The 18,184-nt window shown below is 42.0% G+C and overlaps 2 protein-coding genes across 4 annotated transcripts in view; one reads left to right on the forward strand and one right to left on the reverse strand.

Annotated features, from left to right (window-relative positions):
- Positions 1–411: 411 nt before the first annotated feature.
- On the forward strand, positions 412–17,141 carry wdhd1 (WD repeat and HMG-box DNA binding protein 1). 2 transcript variants are annotated; one of them, XM_042490925.2, is made up of 26 exons: positions 412–543; positions 794–887; positions 1,795–1,906; positions 1,990–2,141; positions 3,149–3,260; positions 3,424–3,474; positions 3,598–3,693; positions 4,667–4,759; positions 5,587–5,693; positions 6,029–6,170; positions 6,262–6,469; positions 6,671–6,852; positions 6,991–7,175; positions 7,271–7,512; positions 7,997–8,134; positions 8,292–8,448; positions 9,157–9,271; positions 10,241–10,372; positions 10,515–10,738; positions 11,072–11,217; positions 11,314–11,370; positions 11,529–11,560; positions 11,709–11,873; positions 12,352–12,494; positions 12,801–12,936; positions 16,691–17,141. In XM_042490925.2, the coding sequence occupies exons 2-26, from the start codon at positions 811–813 to the stop codon at positions 16,874–16,876; spliced, it is 3,390 nt and encodes a 1,129-aa protein (XP_042346859.2). In that variant the 5' UTR covers positions 412–543; positions 794–810; the 3' UTR covers positions 16,877–17,141. The 2 variants fall into 2 exon arrangements, with proteins under 2 accessions (XP_042346859.2, XP_042346867.2); XM_042490933.2 differs by having other exon boundaries at positions 6,265–6,469.
- The window catches only part of LOC121946397 (uncharacterized), a 39,470-nt gene continuing 22,647 nt past the window's right edge, over positions 1,362–18,184 (reverse strand). The window contains exons 4-13 of one of the 2 annotated variants that reach the window (XM_088072645.1): positions 18,017–18,144; positions 12,753–16,402; positions 12,327–12,481; positions 10,396–11,849; positions 10,224–10,299; positions 8,228–8,385; positions 7,929–8,148; positions 6,960–7,465; positions 5,506–5,679; positions 1,362–1,935 (exon numbers count right to left, since the gene is read on the reverse strand). In XM_088072645.1, coding sequence (XP_087928771.1) covers positions 16,342–16,402; positions 18,017–18,144 — 189 coding nt within the window. In that variant the 3' untranslated portion in view covers positions 1,362–1,935; positions 5,506–5,679; positions 6,960–7,465; ... (4 more) ...; positions 12,327–12,481; positions 12,753–16,341. The remainder of the gene's footprint in view (positions 1,936–5,505; positions 5,680–6,959; positions 7,466–7,928; positions 8,149–8,227; positions 8,386–10,223; positions 10,300–10,395; positions 11,850–12,326; positions 12,482–12,752; positions 16,403–18,016; positions 18,145–18,184) is intronic. The other variant, XM_088072602.1, reaches the window with a different exon arrangement.

Here is an 18,184-nt window from a genome sequence, read left to right on the forward strand (position 1 = left end):
TAAAGCACGGTCTTCTATTTCTAATTCGCATCTATGGATGTGCAATTTGGCCATTATAATAATAAGATTAATCATGTACGTTTTGTGAGGGTTTTCCTTATGTATGTTAATTTCCAGAATACAAAAAAACACACATTCCTCCAAAGCAAGACAAAACCTTCATAAATATTTCCTGATATAAAATTACATACATTTAGCAAGAAATTCTTCACAATGGGACAATGCCAAAATAAATGAAGCACAGGTACATTCACAAATTTCTCTCTTGAATCTTTTTTTTAACTTCTTCATTAACAGGATGCAATGTGTGAATTAGTTTAAAACACATTTCCTTTACTTTAAAGGTGATTATATATCGATTAGGTAAAAACCAGAGACAATCTGACACATGCAGCGCGTGCCTCAAAACTGGGATGGGTTACGGCCGTTGCGTCATGACGTAGCTGGCGGGAGCCGTGACGCTGCGGTTCCTTGTTTTTGACGCAGCGCGGGAGATTCAGCAGAAGAGGATCGACTCTGTGCAGACTGTCAGCTGGAGAAGTTGTAAGTTGCCATACTAACTCTTTTCTCGAAATATGAGGACACAGATATCGTTAATGATTAGTTTAACGTGTCATCCCGTAAATACGATCCGACCGTTGAGTTTGAAATAGCGTACGTTTGCTAACGTCAGTGCCTGTATTGTTAGCGTTAGCTCAACTCCTCAGCTCAGAGCCTGTAATGTGCGGATGATGGCTGTATTGTGTTCACGCGCTTCACGTGCTGATTAATGATATTTGTTTGTGCTCGTCAGTCTGGTGGTTTGATAAAATGCCTTGTGAGAGGAAGCCGATCCGCTTCGTCCACTCGGAGGGACACACCGAGGTCTGCTTCGACGACTCCGGGAAGTAAGTCTGACAGTATAACTACTTCATTTAGTGGTAAATGTAACTACTAATAACTATTGCTACTTTAGACTCTGATTAATGATCCTAAACAAAATCAGCAAATAAATTAAGATACATTATTACAAGTAAAGATAATACTTTATCCATCCTGTGCGTAAATACATAACCCACCCAGCATACGTTTTTATTGTAACATAGTATCTCTATACTGAGGTATAGGCCCAGGCAATATTGCAATATTATATATTACTATATATATTTCGTTATTTTTAAATCTTTTTAAAAGCACCTCATTAATACTAGAACTGCAAGACAGAATCAAACGTTACATTTAAAAAAACAAAACAAATTCCCTCTCTGATGTGACAGTATTGTAGGAATGACTATTGGTAATTGGAAAAATATTAACACTACATTTTTGATCAACAATCATTAGTACTGTAGATGTACTGACTAAATAGGTAAAGGCAAGTGTTAAAACAGAAAACACCATTTATTTCATATCACAATACAACAATATCCAATGTCTAAGACAATGTATGATCTCATATCTTGATATGATTTAATCTCTTTATATTGCCCAGCTCTACTGAGGTGTTGTTACTTGTAATCTGGCGGTACATCCTCACTGTCTGTGACTGCTAATGTTGAAATAAATGTTATCTCACGGCCACGATCAGATCATTTTTCTGTTTTCTGACATTTTACTATTTACAGACTAGAAAACTAATTGATAAATCGAGCAAATAACGGACAGATTAATCGACAAAGAGAATTATCCTTTGTTGCAGCCCTACTGTGCACTCAACTATAAAATTTGAGAAGACAAAATGATCACTTCAACATGTTGTTACCTTTCCTTTTGCTTCATAATACTGCACAAATCCAACCATGAAATCGTCCTCAGGTTCATTGTAACCTGCGGGAATGATGGAGATGTTCGGATATTTGAGGGTCTGGATGATGACGATCCAAAGTTCATCGGTGTAGGGGAGAAGGCGTACTCTCTGGCGCTCAAGGTTGGTCATCTCCTGGTCGTTTTTCAGGTCTGTGAAACACAGATCACAGATTTTAAACTCAAGTGTGCTCTTTCCCTCCGCAGAATGGCAAGCTGGTGACAGCAAGCTCCAGCAACACGGTGCAGATCCACACGTTTCCTGACGGTGACCCAGATGGCATCCTGACACGGTTCACTACCAATGCCACACATGTCACCTTTAACAGCAGCGGCTCCAGAGTTGCTGCCGGTTCCAGGTACTCATGATCACTTCTGAATCACAGAACTCAAAGAGGGGGAGAAGTCATCATCTTGCTCTGTAAAAATTCTTTAAAATTCGCCTAATAGCACCTATGAAGCTCACGAATTAATGCGCCATATATCTTTTATTTTACTTGTACGAAACCAGAGTAGCCATTAATCGACTTAATCATTTTATGCATCTGGCCCCTGTTTGGTTTTAACACACTCCACCCATGTGGACCGTAATTCTGAGAAAAACAACCAAACAAACACACACATTTTAAAGATTAATTCAGTTATGAGGACATCCAGCTGACTGGGCAGATTCATCAGTTTATCCTGATATTTTTCCCGCTGGTGATCCCACACAATACCCAGAGCCGAAAGACGAGCAAATGTCACTTTCACTTTGTCAGACGGTGCACGTTCACTCCGCTCCGGCTTCTCCTGTGGCGGCTGGTGAATCTGTCGTGCGTAACGCGTCTGTTGTGTTCAGTATACTATGACTAAACCAGACTACAATCTCATTAGGTTCAGTATTGTTGTTCCAGTGCAGAATGAGCTGCACACAGCTGAGTACCTGAATGAAATTTCCGCCTCACAGACCGAGCAGAACTTTGGATTGCCTTATGATTAGCCCTGATTGAAGATAAATATCTGTTTCCTGCCAGAATTGATTTCCCCTAAACAGGTTTATCACAGCAACAAAAGCACAGAGCATGGTGCCTTATTGATGCTGCTATTCTCACACTGGTAATTTCTGTTGTGATATTGATTGTGAAAAATTCAGGCATCTGAGGCAGTTAGGGCGAATTTGGCATCTGCATTGTAGCGGACGTCAGAGGAAATCCGGATTATTTTGCTTCTGTCTGTCTTCTGTTCATTGATTTAACAATTTGCACTTGTGTTGGTTCACAGCGGATGTTCGCCGTCACTGCTCGCTGGCTCGTGTGAACACAGATTCTCTGCACATGTTCATTTGCACACATTTATTCTTATTTATTTCTCTGTTTTTCTCCAGTGACTTTATGGTAAAAGTGGTGGAGGTGTCAGACAGCAGCCAGCAGAAAACACTCCGGGGCCACGAAGCGCCCGTCCTCAGTGTCAGCTTTGACCCCAGAGATGACTTTCTGGTGAGTGAACATTTCCAGGGTGGAAACAACAAAACAAACTCTTCTCCACAAAATAATTCCACTCAACGACCCGAAAATGATAAATTAGAAGATTTGATTATCCTGGATGTCAAACTGTTTTGACTTAAAAACAAATAAAAGCTGAATGTGCTTTCCCCGTCAGGCGTCTGCCAGCTGTGACGGCTCCGTCGTGGTGTGGAGCATCGAGGAGCAGGTACGTCCGAGTTTTATTACCTCAGACTGAATGATTTTCTAAACACAGTCTTTAGCGTTTTATTTTCATGAGCTCTCCATCTGTGCAGTCTGTCAGATGCTGATCTGCTTTGTGTCCCTTCAGTCTCAGCTCATCAGTTGGCCTCTGCTGCAGAAGACCAATGACGTCAGTAACGCAAAGTCTCTGTGTCGACTGGCCTGGCAGCCCGTGACGGCGAAGGTCAGTGACGTAACTCTTTGAGTTTGTGCTATCACATCTCCGTTTCTCCAGGACGTCCTCAGTGCAAAGCAAATCAATGATTAACCATTCAGTACATTTACATTATGTTAGAAAAAAATGAATTATTGTAATCTAAGGGGGGAAGGGGTGCTACAAAACAGGTCAGGCATTTGGGAAAAAAAATGTAAGTGCTGAAGAGGGACTTGTGTTTTTAATTTTGGCTTCAGTGGGAGACATTCAACTTTAATAATAATATTTTGTATTTATTTTACATTAAAAAAAAGTTACACCTCAGCTACCCCCTCCTCTGATTGATAAAAGTCCCACAACACCAGTGATGTGCTGTGGACGGGACCGCAGCAAAACATACTTTAGCCACCTAAAAAAAAAATCTTAAGTGTCTGCTATTTTTGTGTATTTACTCCTCTTTACCTTCCACAACAGCTGATGAAGGCAGCAGTAAACCAGCAGGTTAAATAATAGTTTTTGGTAATGGAGTCTGGTGTTTTTGATATAACGGCTGTCTGTGTAACTGTCTCAAGGTAGGCCAGTGAAAATATTCTAAATACAGCGTGTACTTGAACTTATTTTTTAGGTGGCTTAAAACTAATCAGTGAAGGCAGAGTTTGCTTAGCACCGTCTGATTATATGTACGTGACGCAGCCGTTTTCTACCCCGACGTTATTGTAAATAAACAGTTGTGATTGGGATTTGGTCTGTATAATAGACTGTTTAAACAACATAGATTTATTGCAACTAGCTGGACGGGGGATGACGTACTTCATTCAATAAATCGATTCTCCTGGTGCTTGTATATTGGGCCAAGGACCACAGTCCAATTAAATGACCTAATCGAGCTATAACTGTAGCTCGACTAACTGTGCATATAAATGTACTGATTGATTACGATTTAATCAACGTAAGAGGTAGATGTAACCCTAAAACACAAACACGTTTCTGTGTCTATGCTCAGGTGTTAGCGGTTCCCGTGGAGACGAAGGTGCACCTGTACGAGCGAGGGTCCTGGGATCATGTGAGCACTCTGTCCGATGATCTGCTGACGCAGGTGAGGTCCAGGTGAACATACGCGGTCTTAATGTTCTCGGTCAAGTCTTTGCATTAAAGGCCGCTCTACACATCAGGAGCTCATTGAACAACATCCTGTAGCTGCTGTAATAAAATGCCAGAACGAATTTGGTGACGTCTCCTCAGTGGGAATTAACATTTCACACTTAATGCATTTTGTTCCCATTACTCTTCTTTATTTTCCTGCTCTCTGTTCCCCCATCGTCCTTTATCTGATGCTCAACATGAGATACATGAATTTGCTTTGCAGCCTTTCGTCTGCTGAAGCATGACGTACATTTTCAGGCCAGATATCTGCAGCAACCCGAAAGCACTGAAATGACGACTTCTTCAGAGACTGTAGCTGAAATAATCAGCAAGACTTAAGGTTTAAGACTTAAGTCTTTAAAGGCACCGAATCCATTAATCTAAAAATAAGGCCCTAGTTGTCATTAAAATTTCTTAAATTAAATTTTCAAAGGTCTTAAACATACCTGTCTTCTGTCTTTTTTTTGCATTGCAACAGCTCAAAGGTATTGGTAACTTAAATAATAATAATTTACCAAATTCCTTTTACATTAACATCACCAAAGAGTCATGTTTTTTGTAACAATAAATATTTGAAAAATAATTCCCAATAACCTTAAGTAATTGATGTTGGTACATGTTTTTTTCCTTTAATATTGGCTACTGTAAAATTAAATTTAATTACAAGTTGGTCTATAAAAAGTCCTAAATCTCACTTGCCTTAAGCTGTAGGGATCCTGGTTTAGTCTGTCAGTGGTCTGATTGTCTCTTCATTCATTCTCCACGCTGTCTCCCCTGCAGACGATCAACGTGGTGGCCTGGTCTCCATGTGGGCAGTTCCTGGCAGCCGGCAGCGTCGGGGGTTCACTGACGGTGTGGGACGTTAACAGCAAGCTTTGTGTGGAAAGGTAAGCAACAAGCACATGTGCAGAAGTCAACAAGAAGTTTAAATTTCTGTACATTATGTTGTTTGTTGAAATTCTGACTGAACTGAATTGTGATATTTTGTCATCACATCTTGGTGAAACGTGAAGGAATGAGGGTCGATGATTTTGCTAACGTGTCCTACTGTTTCAAAATATAACAGATTGGCAAATTATGAACTTAAACACATTTTGAACTTGATAACTAATGCATCGCTGGTGAAATTTAAAAAAGGAAAAGTCGTACAAAGCATCCTGGTGGTGCAGTAATTAAGAGGAACGGTAGACGTTGAGCTGAAGTTGTCTCGTCTCTGCTGCAGACAGAAGCACGAGAAGGGCTTCACGGTGTGCGGTTTGGCCTGGCATCCGTCAGGCAGCCAGATCGTTTACACAGACACGGAGGGCGGCCTGTGCCTGCTGGACGGATTCAGCACCTCCACATCCAGCACCAACACCTCCGAGGTATTGTTCATGGCAAACGCACAACGTGTACATTTCAACGTTTTCTCTGTTTCGTGCTAATGTTAGATAACTCCGTCAACTGGACTTTCAGCAGGCACCTGCCAAAAAATCAGCCAAAGATTACGACGACCTGTTTGATGACGATGATGACAGACTCATGGATGAAGGGCTGAGTGACACCAACTCGCCGGTTAAGAAATCTGTCGCGGTGGATGAAGACGATGACGATGATTTCCTCATGCCTGCGACAGGGCGGGTGAGGAACAGAGGGGCGATCCTCGACGATGAGAACTCACTGGGTGAGTGGAAGAAGGGTTCAGAGTGACGGATGACTGGATGGTGACTGGCTGCTGGTTGCTAGTAGTTACCGTCCTGTTAAACTTCTGCTGACTTGTTGAGTGTGATACAATCAAAAATGTACAGTTCAGGTGATTTTGTGTATTTTTTCGTTTCCTATCTAATTAAAATTTGTATGATTCTTCTTTGTTTCTTTTATTTAGACACTGGATCTCTGAAGCTTGGTCAGGACAGATTTGGGGACGACGATGACACAGGCAGCGCTGTTGTGCCTGCGGCTCCACTGCTGCCCCCTCGTCCCGTGTACGAGGGACCCATGCCAACGCCTCCCCAGAAGGCCTTTCAGCCCGGCTCCACCCCTGCACACCTCACACACCGCTTCATGGTAGACTCAAATAAATTCTGCTGGAATCATTGTATTTTGTTCTGTGACCTCTAAGACTCACAAAAGATAAAATTTAATTTTGTAAATGGAAATAAAAAAAGTCTCACGTGAGGTAACAGATTTCACATTTTGCCTCAGATGTGGAACTCGGTGGGAATCATTCGAGGCTACAACGATGAACAGGACAACGCCATTGACGTGGAGTTTCACGACACAGCTGTGCACCACGCCATGCACCTCACCAACTCGCTGGGTCACACCATGGCTGATCTTTCCCAGGAGGCCGCGCTGCTGGCCTGCCCCAGCACGGACGAGCTCGCCAGGTAAACCTCCTTCTATCCCGTTTTTTTGAATTTTTTATTTTGTGAATTCTTGCAGTAAATCCTTCCACCTGCTTCTCCTCCTCCTCTCTTCTCAGTAAGCTTCAGTGCCTCCACTTCTCGTCATGGGACACCAATAAGGAGTGGATGGTGGACCTGCCGAAGGGCGAGGACGCGAAGGCGCTGTGTCTGGGTCAGGGCTGGGCGGCCGTCGCCACCAGCACGCTGATGCTCAGACTCTTCTCCATCGGTGGAGTCCAGAGAGAAATCTTCAGCCTGCCGGGGAACGTGGTCTGCATGGCGGGACACGGAGAGCAGCTGCTTATAGTCTACCATCGGGGTTAGCATCGCTCGCACACACACACCCCTATATATTTCAGAGAACATTACATTGGCTTACATTAATTTCCTTGAGACTTTTTGAGGCTACCATCACACTCACACACACACTGCATTAAAGGTGAGGGTGGTGGCTATTACTGCTGTGGTAAATAAAGAACAATAAACACCCCCAAAACTCAATAATGTATAGAATATTCTATTCTCCTGAGAACAGCCACCATGCTGTTTAAACAGTACGTTATTCAGATAATCTGATGTGCCGACAACAAGCGTACACTTTCTGCAGTAGCTCCCTTGAAGGCTGAAACGCTTTTGAAAATCACTGCAGCGTGGGAAATATCCAGCAGGGGTATAAATACATTAAAGTGAAAGATCTAATCTCCCTGTTGCATTTATTGTGTTTATATTACTTACAGATTCTTTTGTGATCTTCAGGCTTTGACGAGGTCTTTCGTTGCATGTGTCTCATTTTACGTTCTCAGCTCCGGGTTTCGATGGGGAACAGGCTCTGGGTGTCCAGCTGCTGCAGTTGGGTCAAAAGAAGAGGCAGCTCATCCACGGAGAACCCCTCCCTCTGTCTCACAAGTCCCACCTGTCCTGGCTCGGATTCACTGCTGAGGGTCCGTCCGTCAGCCTGTAGAGAATTATTTGAATTCTGAAAACATTTTTCTGACGTTGTTTATACACATTAAATAAATAGAAGAAGCATTTACCTCTGACCACACCCTTATCTTTGGATTTATAAGATGACAGCCTGGTTGCATTTTGGTTTTTCAGGTACTCCATGCTACGTGGATTCAGATGGGGTGGTGCGGATGCTGAACCGTTCCCTTGGCAACACATGGTCACCTGTATGTAACACCAGAGAGACCTGCAAGAGCAAATCAGACCACTACTGGGTGGTCGGGGTACATGAGAACCCTCAGCAGCTCAGGTGAGCGAAAACTTTTCTATCTGAGGTTGGTTTTGCAGTCATCGTCTCTTTGAAATATGAGTGGCGTTGAAGGCTCAAAGGAGACAAAGACAAACGTTTAGGGTCTGTCTGACTTAAAGACGGCACAAAAACAAATGCAAACAATGTGTGTCTTCACTTAAATGGCGTCTGGATTTTTACTTTTAAAATAATATTCCTTAGCATAATTATTACACTTAGAATATGATATTACATCAATTGTATAGTAGAAAGTAGGGTTTTTTAATGCTTAAATAATTTCAATTACACAGAGAATAGAAAAAAATTTTTAAAAATTACTGGCTTTTTTTTTTAATTCCCAAAGCAGGCAAGCCATGTTTCTAAAGTGGACCTATCCTTATTTACTATCACATATACAATGATACAGTGTCAGATGTGCATAGCATAACTTTGATTACCAAAAAAAGCAGTTAAACTTTCATCCAATGGATCCCCTCGGGAAGTTTGGGTGTGAATCTAAGACATGCAGGATGCTGTAAAAAGGGTCAGCAGGACAGTAACTCCTAAATTTCCCCTGATGGGATCAATAAAATCTTATCTTAAATCTGATCCCTAGTTAACAGAATATAACCGGTGTGATCCTCTAGGTCCTCTCGTTTGTGCAGGTTATTTATTATGTATCAGAGGTTATTTTCTTCTCCTAAATCCCATCTGTTCTTGTGCTGTCAGGTGTATCCCCTGTAAGGGCTCCAGGTACCCCCCCACCCTGCCCAGACCTGCTGTGGCCATCCTGCCCTTCAAGCTGCCTCTGTGTCAGACCTCCACAGAGAAAGGACAGATGGAGGTAAACACACCTGAGACGGCTCGCTTTAATCAGACACGGACACAGAAGCAGGGGTTCCCTCAGACACATAGCTGCACAAATTTTCCTTTTACCTGTACTGCTGTTTATCGATCTAAGATGAAAGTGTGCATCTGCTGCCTCTAGCTCACCTAGCACCACTGAGCTAGCTAACGTTACAGCTCAGCTGACGAGGATGCCATTAATGTTTACGTCTCACACTGTCACAAGCACATGCATCTCGTCCACGAGTACATGCACGCTTCCTTCTGCAAGGTGATTCGGTTGGCAGGTGTAATTTGGTAGAGAGAAAATAGTTCCTCCATGAAACTGCTCGCAATAAGGTCTGTGGATTATTGCAAGTAACAGATTCATGGTTTCTGGAAAGAGACATTGCTGTTGAGTTTTTAAGACGATTTTTTGGGCACTTAGAGCACTGCAAGCTGGGTGCCATCTAGTTAATAATAATAATAATAATAATAAATATTACTTAAATAGCGCTTTTCTCAGTACTTAAAGATGCTTTAAATTAAGTGCAAAAAGAAAACAAATACTATATTATATATGTTTTATTATATTGTAGAGAAGGCAGACATCTCTACAGCTGTTATCTCCAACACTCTGCAACTCACACCAGAATAATCTACATTAATAAAGAGCACTACAGGTAAAAGGAGAAAAAAAATGTAGTTTTGATTTTGAGTGAACTGTCTCTTTAAGTTTTAATGGTGCAGCTTTATTTAGTGAATGATGAAAATTAGGAAGGACTTAATGACCTCAGGCGTAGGTGCGACCGAATCCAGATATGCCTCAACATATTCAGGCTTTCAGAAAAAAGTGTTATTGTAAACGTTAAACTGTCTCATGGATGATAGAAAGTAATCAAACCTCTGTCCGGCGAACTTGCCTGAGGTGGCAGGTAAACACTTCTCTGTAATGTAACGTGGAAGCTCACTCTGTGTCGTCCTCCAGGAGCAGTTCTGGCGTTCAGTCCTCTTCCACAACCACTACAGCTTCCTGTCGTCCAGCGGCTACGAGATAGATGAGGACGGACAGAGTCAGTCCCAGAAGGAGCAGCAGGAGCTGCTAATGAAAATGTTTGCAGTGAGTATGAAAACGTGACTTACGTCACTTAGTGATGATATTATGATCACAGGTTCAGAAGTGTGCCGTGTTTTCTGCGGCTGCTGCAGTTGTTTAGACTCTCCTGATAAATAAACTGAACAGAGTTCATGTTTCCGTCCAGCTGTCCTGTAAACTGGAGAGAGAGTTTCGCTGTGTGGAGCTGGCGGAGTTTATGACTCAGAACGTGGTCACTCTGGCCATTCGATACGCGTCAAGATCCAGACGCATGGCCCTCGCCCAGCGGCTCAGTGAGATCGCCCTGGAGAAAGCCAACCAGATTCAGGAGGAAGAGCCAGAGGAACAAGAAGAGGAGCCAAAATACATCGCCACCAGACGGCCCTCTGGGTAATGCCAAAATGCACCTGTATGTTTTGACTGTTTGTGGTGAATTATTGAAGCGTTACACCAGACTCAGCACCAGACCACCGTAATTGATCGGGACATCCCTTGTCGCTACAGCTGTTATTTCCACATGTCAGATACATATTTTATCAGTATTTAAGTAAATATAACGATCATGTTGGACTCTGTGTCAGCAGATATTACATGTTAAAGAGGCCAAAAAACTCTATCGGGACATCCCTAATGGCAGAGCATGTGAAAAATGCGCTGTCTTGTTTTCTTTCATAAGCTCTACTTTGTTGAAGAGTGTGATTCATGGGTGTATTATTTGGACAGATACGGTCAGAGTGAGGTCACAGGAGGACACAACAACAACAGACGATATCAGGAGGAGGAAGAGGAGCAAGAAGAAGAGCTCAGGGAGGAGGAAGAGGAAGGTGGACAGGAGATGGAGACAGAGGAGGCAGCAGAAACCAAAAAACGTCAGTTCGGTTTCTTTTTTTTCACTATTTTTGCACGTTTGCTCTGCACATAATGTCAGTGACATCAGTGTCTCATGCACCTGTCTCAAACTGCAGGTGTGAATCCGTTTGCTAAAGAAGCAGGTTCACCTGTGAAGCCGTCTCTGACACCAAGTGAGTGAACACTTCCAACAATCCATATAATAAAATGTTAAATGTACAATTATGATCTATTGTGTATCGTGATCATTGCAATATACTGTCAAAATCATTACTGTAGACTGCAACATTTTTAATTTGAATAACGATCTGATGTCTCTCTCTTTTTGCAGTTGGTAGAGTGGGACGTGCAAATCCTTTCAAGGTAAGAAGCAGCAATGTTTTGACAGCAGCATGTTTGATTTCTCTAATTATTTAGAGTTGAAACTGCAAAAAGAGTGAGAGGCTGTAATATCAAGAGAGGTGCACGTTAAGTGGGGAAAATGATGATGGTTTTGATGGGATACTTGCAGGTCTCCGGCTCAGGGAAGCCCTCGTCTTCGCCAGGTCAGCCTCGAGTCACAAACATCTTGGACAACATGACGTCCAGCAGGAAGCTGTCTCCACTCAGTGGACCTGCAGGGAAACCGAACAAAGGCCCCGTCCTCAAACCGCTGGTCCCCCGGCCCAAAACAAAGGTATCAGTATCTAACTTTCCAACATGTCTTTTTTTTTCAATGCTATTACTTTTGTTTTAATTTTTGTTTTTATTGTTACTGTCTGAATTTATTCCATTACAGTGCATACATGTTTTTTGTTGCTGTTTTAACCATTTAACCACTTTATAACTTTGTTTTAAAAAGTGCTGTAAGAGTTAAGTTTATCATTTTGTATTTATATTATTATTGTGGCTCTTGACTCAAAATTTACAACAAAAGTTTGATGTACAGTGTTTGCTCAAACCTTTATGAAGGTATATAAAATATCATTTTTAGTCGTAATTTAGTTGGTAAGGTAGAGCAATGTGTTGATCTCAAAATGATAATAGATACCAAATGCATTATATTCAAATTGATTCAACTGGAAAACAACTGATATATTATACATCCACATTACCAGAATCAAGTATGAAACTGCAGAAATTTACTTACAAATGTTCTTATGATTCCTCTCCAGACTCAGTCCACTCTGCTGCAGATGAGCGGCACAAAGACGGCCAGTAAGACGGCTCAGAAGAACACGGAGCCGTCTGAAGGTCAACAGAAACAACCAGACGCCCCCCCTCAAGCTCCACCTGCAGATGACACTGAAAATAAAAGGTAAAAGTACGACCCCACTCTCTCCCCTCCCTTAATAACACAGGTATATTTATATCTGTCCTGTAAACAACATTCAGCTCCTCCTACTGGTATATTTTTTTGATTTGTGCTGATTCTGTATTTTTTTTTATTGTACTGGTTCTATTTATTTATTTATTTATTTTTTTTTTATCTTTTGAGAGTATTCATGAATTTGCACTTTATATTATCCTAATGGAAATGTTGTTTTTTGTGGCCTAACATTAAGTGTGTTTTTACCTTATGAAACTGTATTGATAGTAACTGTGATGTTGATCGTCTGTTCAGGCCGAAGACGGGCTTCCAGTTCTGGCTGGAGGAGAACAGGAAGAGTATCACAGCTGACCACCCAGATCTGGAGGAGACGGAGATCATCAAAGAGGCGATGGGACGCTTCAGGACGCTGTCAGCGGAGGAGCGACTGGTAAGACACACTGAGGGGGGGACACTCAGAGAGGAGGGTCTCGGTCATATTTAAATCTCACGTCCTGCAAAACTTGTAACTGAGCTTAAAAAAGTCCATCCAGCCTTGATTTAGTTTGTCCTGAAGAGAAAATTGACCAGCGAAGACATCAATTAGACTCTGAGAGACAATGGTGATTATCAGCTGCAGATCCTCACTGTGCAACACGAAGACACGAAGACGCTCGTCTGTGCACTCACATGTTCAAGTCCTCTTATATCTCTTTTGCAGTTTACAGTTCAATATTTTTTTCTGTTATTATGCCTCAGTAATCACACATTACGGTACCATTAAAAACAGCACAATTTTGTCAGCAGATTAAAACATTTAAATCTGGACAAACAGCCTTTAGATGTATAAAATTCACTATTTTAAAAAAAATCTGCCAAATTGTTTCCTTAGTTTCTTTGTCCCTCAGCAGTTAAATACTTTATTAAAGATACCAAAAAGTTTAGCACTAAAACAAAGTGCATGTTTGTGAATTTTATTCTGATACGAGAGGGGCAATGTCCATTAGTCAGCGCGTTTGAATGCACTTTAATAACCTGCTATAACAAGGTAACTGCAGTGCATGTCAATCTGATTTCCTGTAAAATCTAGTTTATTGCGTTCATGTAATTTACTGAATTACTACACACAAATGACTAATTTCCCCAAAAACGGTCATATGAAATGACTAATAAGCTACAAATTTCTTTGTCAACCAAAATCCTGTCAATCAGTTGACTAACAGGCCGAGTGCTCGCTCGTTGCACCACTTTATTCACCTCACTCCAGAAACTTAATGTCATTGCACTAACACGCCTGAAGACCAGTGAGACAAAAAAAACAATAACTAACCTGATTTAGACAGTATTACTTACGTTATTATTTTAAAAATGTTAAAATGTTAATAAAAACAATACACTTAGAGACACACATCAGAGGGGACCAGCTTTCTCATGGTGTGATTTTTAACAGCAACTGCCCTCGTGGGACCAAAAGAGACGTGACAGGCACGACGTGTAACACAACGGCCACTGCCTCTAACGTAACATTAAACATGTGCGTCAACAGCACTTTTACAAACTAACAGCAGCATAACATCGCAACAACAACCATTTGCCCTCTCTGCTCAGAGGGTAAGAGCTCCCGAATCTCATTGTTTTCCCACTTTGCAGACATTTTTTGGCCACTTCACATATTAAATCAGATCATGTCACTGCCTGTCTGTGGTTTAAAACGTATCTTTGTTAAGTTAAGAATAATGATGGCACGGTAGTCTGCTGCTCGCCTTTTTCCTCGTCCTTTCTGTTAAAAAAGTTGTCTCAAGGCCTTTCGTGGCTCGCCAACTATTTTGCTTGCCATCGACACAATCCTAGAAAGTTTACTCTTACGTGTGCAGTTCAGGTGACGGTACCAGACAGTAAGGTGAAAAATTAAAACACTCTCAATCGTAGTTTTATACACTAATTCTATCGGCTGGTCGCACACATAACACATGGTCAAATTTCACACCTTTCCTGTCCTCGGTCCTGTCCTGCTGGCTGTCGTGTTTATGCAGACACCGGTTTGGTGCTGCTGCTACCTCCCCTGGCGTCCTAAAGGCGAGACAACCCTGTCCCCGTATTCTGCGATCAGTCCTTGTGTACAGAACGGCGAGGCAGCGTAACGGCGCCATATTCCTGCTTTGAACAGACAGTGTGAAAGTGGCCAGTGACATATGTCCCTGTGTGACCACTGAAGGCTTCGGCCGCTATCGGAGCCAAGTTCAACCGATAATGATAGTTTATCAAACATCCCTTTGGCCTGATTACTCAACCAAAACAATCGACCTCTGGTGACCAAACCTAAACACGCCTGTAAGAACGGGAAAGAATCTGTTAAAGTTTAAACATTTGTACGATAATCTCTTGATTTTTACTCTTCCTGGTTAGTAGGAGGTGCTACCTCCGGTTCTATAGTGTCACAATTGGCACTGATTTTTTTGATATCCAGAATTTTGGAACCAGTTTCCACTGTCGGTCAATAGTTGGATAAATGAGGGCGGTTGTGTGAGGAACGACACATCCCGTCCTGTCATTCACACGAGTGCTCATAGATGTCGATCTGTGCGTTTGTATACTAGGCTGGTCCTGACCCTGCATACATCAAGACTCTCAGCCGAGAGGCTGGAGGACACTCGACAGAAAGAAAGGAAGTGAGACGGAGGGGAGGAGGGACGCCTGTTGCCTGGGAACCCTGTCGAGTGTGTTTTGGCAGCGAGGGCACAAAGCATTGATCTTATGATAATACCGTGTGAGAGACTGTGAGCTGGTCAATCTGCAGGACGTGTGATGATACAGTGTTCAGGGGTTTAAGGTGTATTTTTTCTTTTAAGAAATTATTTTTTAATAATTAAGAGTAGGACTGGGTGATATGGAGAAAATTGGCCCAAACTCTTTTTGGCCTTTTTTCGTGCACCGTAGATGACAGCAAAACACAAGATGCTCTCTCAGACTGAGCTCAAATCAAGTGACAGCTGATAACTTCAATACATAACAAACAGTCCCATACTGCGTTACGCTGGCAGTTAGGGTTTGTGAGGTTTTGTCACGGACGGGGGAGCAGGACTCCCTGCTCTCAGTGGAGTGGATGAAGACAGCAGAAAGTTTGAGAGTTGATGACGGCTGCATTTGTTGTGCTGCTGTGCCTGAAAGCTTTGTGAGTAAAAACATCCATGTGACAGCTGACATAAAAAAGGATCAAATCGGGCTCTTTATAGCTCAAGATAGCTGATCACCATCAGTTAAAAAACTCAATACTGATCTCTGAGACTGGATCGAGACATCCCCAATAAGCCTCTCTAAATGAATTCTCAAAATTCTTGAGTGATTTTCTGTCCATAACCTTTTTCGAATTAATTGAGTCACTGTTTCATCCTGACTGTCGGCTGATCCTTCAAACTTCATGATTTGATTTCTGTTTTATAACTGCAACTTGTAGTAACTCCCCGACCAAACGCAGCCGCGTGCAAATTATTTTTAGAAGTGAAATTAAATTCAGTGACTGACTGATTTAAAGCGCAGTTTGGTTATTTTAAATACCTGGAAAATGACCCTGCTGGGGCCTGAAACCTTGTTAATGTCTGACCCTGTGGGTGTGTGTGTCTCCTAATTATATTATTCTCTTCAAATACAACAAAATGACAATTGAATAGCGAGACGTCACAGCTCGTAGCAGCTACCAGCTCTGTAATGGTGTGTGTGTGTGTGTGTGTGTGTGTGTGTGTGTGTGTGTGTGTGTGTGTTTGAATATGCATGGGGTTAATGGGCAGTGCTTCATCGGGAGCTGGAGGTGAAGAGTGGGTGTGCGTGTGCGCGTTTGTGTGTGCTGCTGCCAGTCCACTCAGCAGGCCTGATGATTCATCCCGGCTCCATTACGTCCAGGAAAGCGCCTCCTTTTGTCTCTGCTCAGAGAGAAAGAGGGTAAAAAAATAAAAGCACGAGGAGGGAAAAGAGGCAGCAGCCCGTCAGTAGTGATTATACATGACAGGATGCAATTTCAAGCTGCACGCCTGAGTGAGTGAGAGAGAGTGTGTGTGTGTGTGTGTGTGTGTGTGCGTGTGTGCCTGTGTGTGTGCGTGTTCAGTCATCATCACGTAGGTGTTGGGCGCCTTGATTGAAACGGATGAACAATACGATTTCGGTAATTAATGTGCATTTCGTGTCCCTTTTTTTAAATGTATTTTTCTCAGTCGTGGACGGAAAGAGCAAAAGGCCAAACTGGAGACGCAGCAGATCTGAAGAAGAGGAAGAGAGCTGAAGGAGGAGGCGCGGAAAATGAAAATGGACAGGCGGAAGCAGATGAAAATAGTGCAAAGAAGAAGAAATCTTTGGATCCATCCTCCAAGCTTTCAGCGTTTGCTTTTAACAAAAACTAAATATTTTAATAGTTTTGTGTTTCTTTTGGTGCTGATGGAGGTTTCAGCCCGTTAAATCTGTTTGCTGTGTCGATAAATACGTTCCCTGAACTTTGAGGCACCTCGTCAGAACATTTAAAGCTGTAAAACGCCTTCAAAGTTTGTAACGGATCAGTGACATTCATAAGTTGTCATTGGTTTTGTTTCCTGTTCTTACATTTGTAACTTCTCTGAAAAACCTTTAACTATTTTATCAATTAAATAAATGTAAATGTTTGTTAGTTCACATCTTTGTTTCCCCTTTTTCCTTTGTGGCATCGACTTTATTCACAAGACGAATCAGACTTTATTGTCGTATGTAAACACAACTAAATCATGAACTGCAACTCTCTGGAAAACAATAAGTCATCTTACCTGTTTGACAAACAGTGAAACTTGGACCTCAGCAGGTTTCTTTTGACTAGGAAAAGCACAACATCATCGCTGCCTTTGTTCTTTGACAGTGTACCAGTTAGTCATGAGAGTGACACAACATTCACAACATTCACAACATGCACAACATGCACAACATGCACAACATGCACAACATGCACAGTACCAGCAGAAAAAGGTTTGAGGAACACAGTGGTGAAAAGTAACAACTTGTAATTGTAATTTTTAAAAGGATTTTTAAGGTCAAAGCAGCAGACGCAGAATCAGTGTTGTGTCCAGATCTTATTTGATTTTATTTTTACTGCACAAGAGCAGTGTGGACTTATGCAGGAGTGGCATGAAGTATGGGCGCTGCTGCGGGTCAACGTGTAGCATTTTTATCTCCACTACCCATACCTATTTTAATCACTAACACTGCAGTGTGTTATATTCCTGTTTATAGTTTAGTTTAAAAGATAAATAGACCTACCAATCGCAACAGAGAGACACCAAGCAAATGTAAAATAAAGCTTGCATTCTTCAAGAAATAAACAAACTGTTCCTCCAAAAGTAACTAGTACAATGACATATAAAAGTGCCAAAAAATTAAAAGAAGTCTGTGTGAGCAAACTTTATAACAGTTTTATCAATTTATTTGTATATAAAATTAGTCAGGCTGGATTCAACTCTGGCACATTACAGGCCCTCAGATTTAAGACTGTCTTGCACCTGGGGTGCCCAGTAGCTCACCTGGTGGAGCGGGTGCCACATGTACAAAGGCCGTCTCCTCGCTGCAGCCGCCACGAGTTCGATTTCCAACCTGTAGCCCTTTGCTGCATGTCGTCCCCTCTCTTCTCCTCTTTCACTCTCAAGATATCCTGTCAAATAAAGGCAAAAAGCCCCAAAAATAATCTTAGA

Source organism: Plectropomus leopardus, chromosome 1 (assembly GCF_026936395.1).
Source record: "Plectropomus leopardus strain MGB_pleo_1.0 chromosome 1, ASM2693639v1, whole genome shotgun sequence".
NCBI classification, from domain to species: Eukaryota; Metazoa; Chordata; class Actinopteri; order Perciformes; family Serranidae; genus Plectropomus; species Plectropomus leopardus.

Coding starts and splice junctions, on each gene's coding strand:
- wdhd1 (XM_042490925.2), top strand. CDS start 811: ATGCCTTGTGAGAGGAAGCCGATCCGCTTCGTCCACTCGGAGGGACAC. Junction 4,760..5,586: donor CCGATGATCTGCTGACGCAG/GTGAGGTCCAGG, acceptor TCTCCCCTGCAG/ACGATCAACGTGGTGGCCTG. Junction 11,561..11,708: donor GACGTGCAAATCCTTTCAAG/GTAAGAAGCAGC, acceptor GGATACTTGCAG/GTCTCCGGCTCAGGGAAGCC.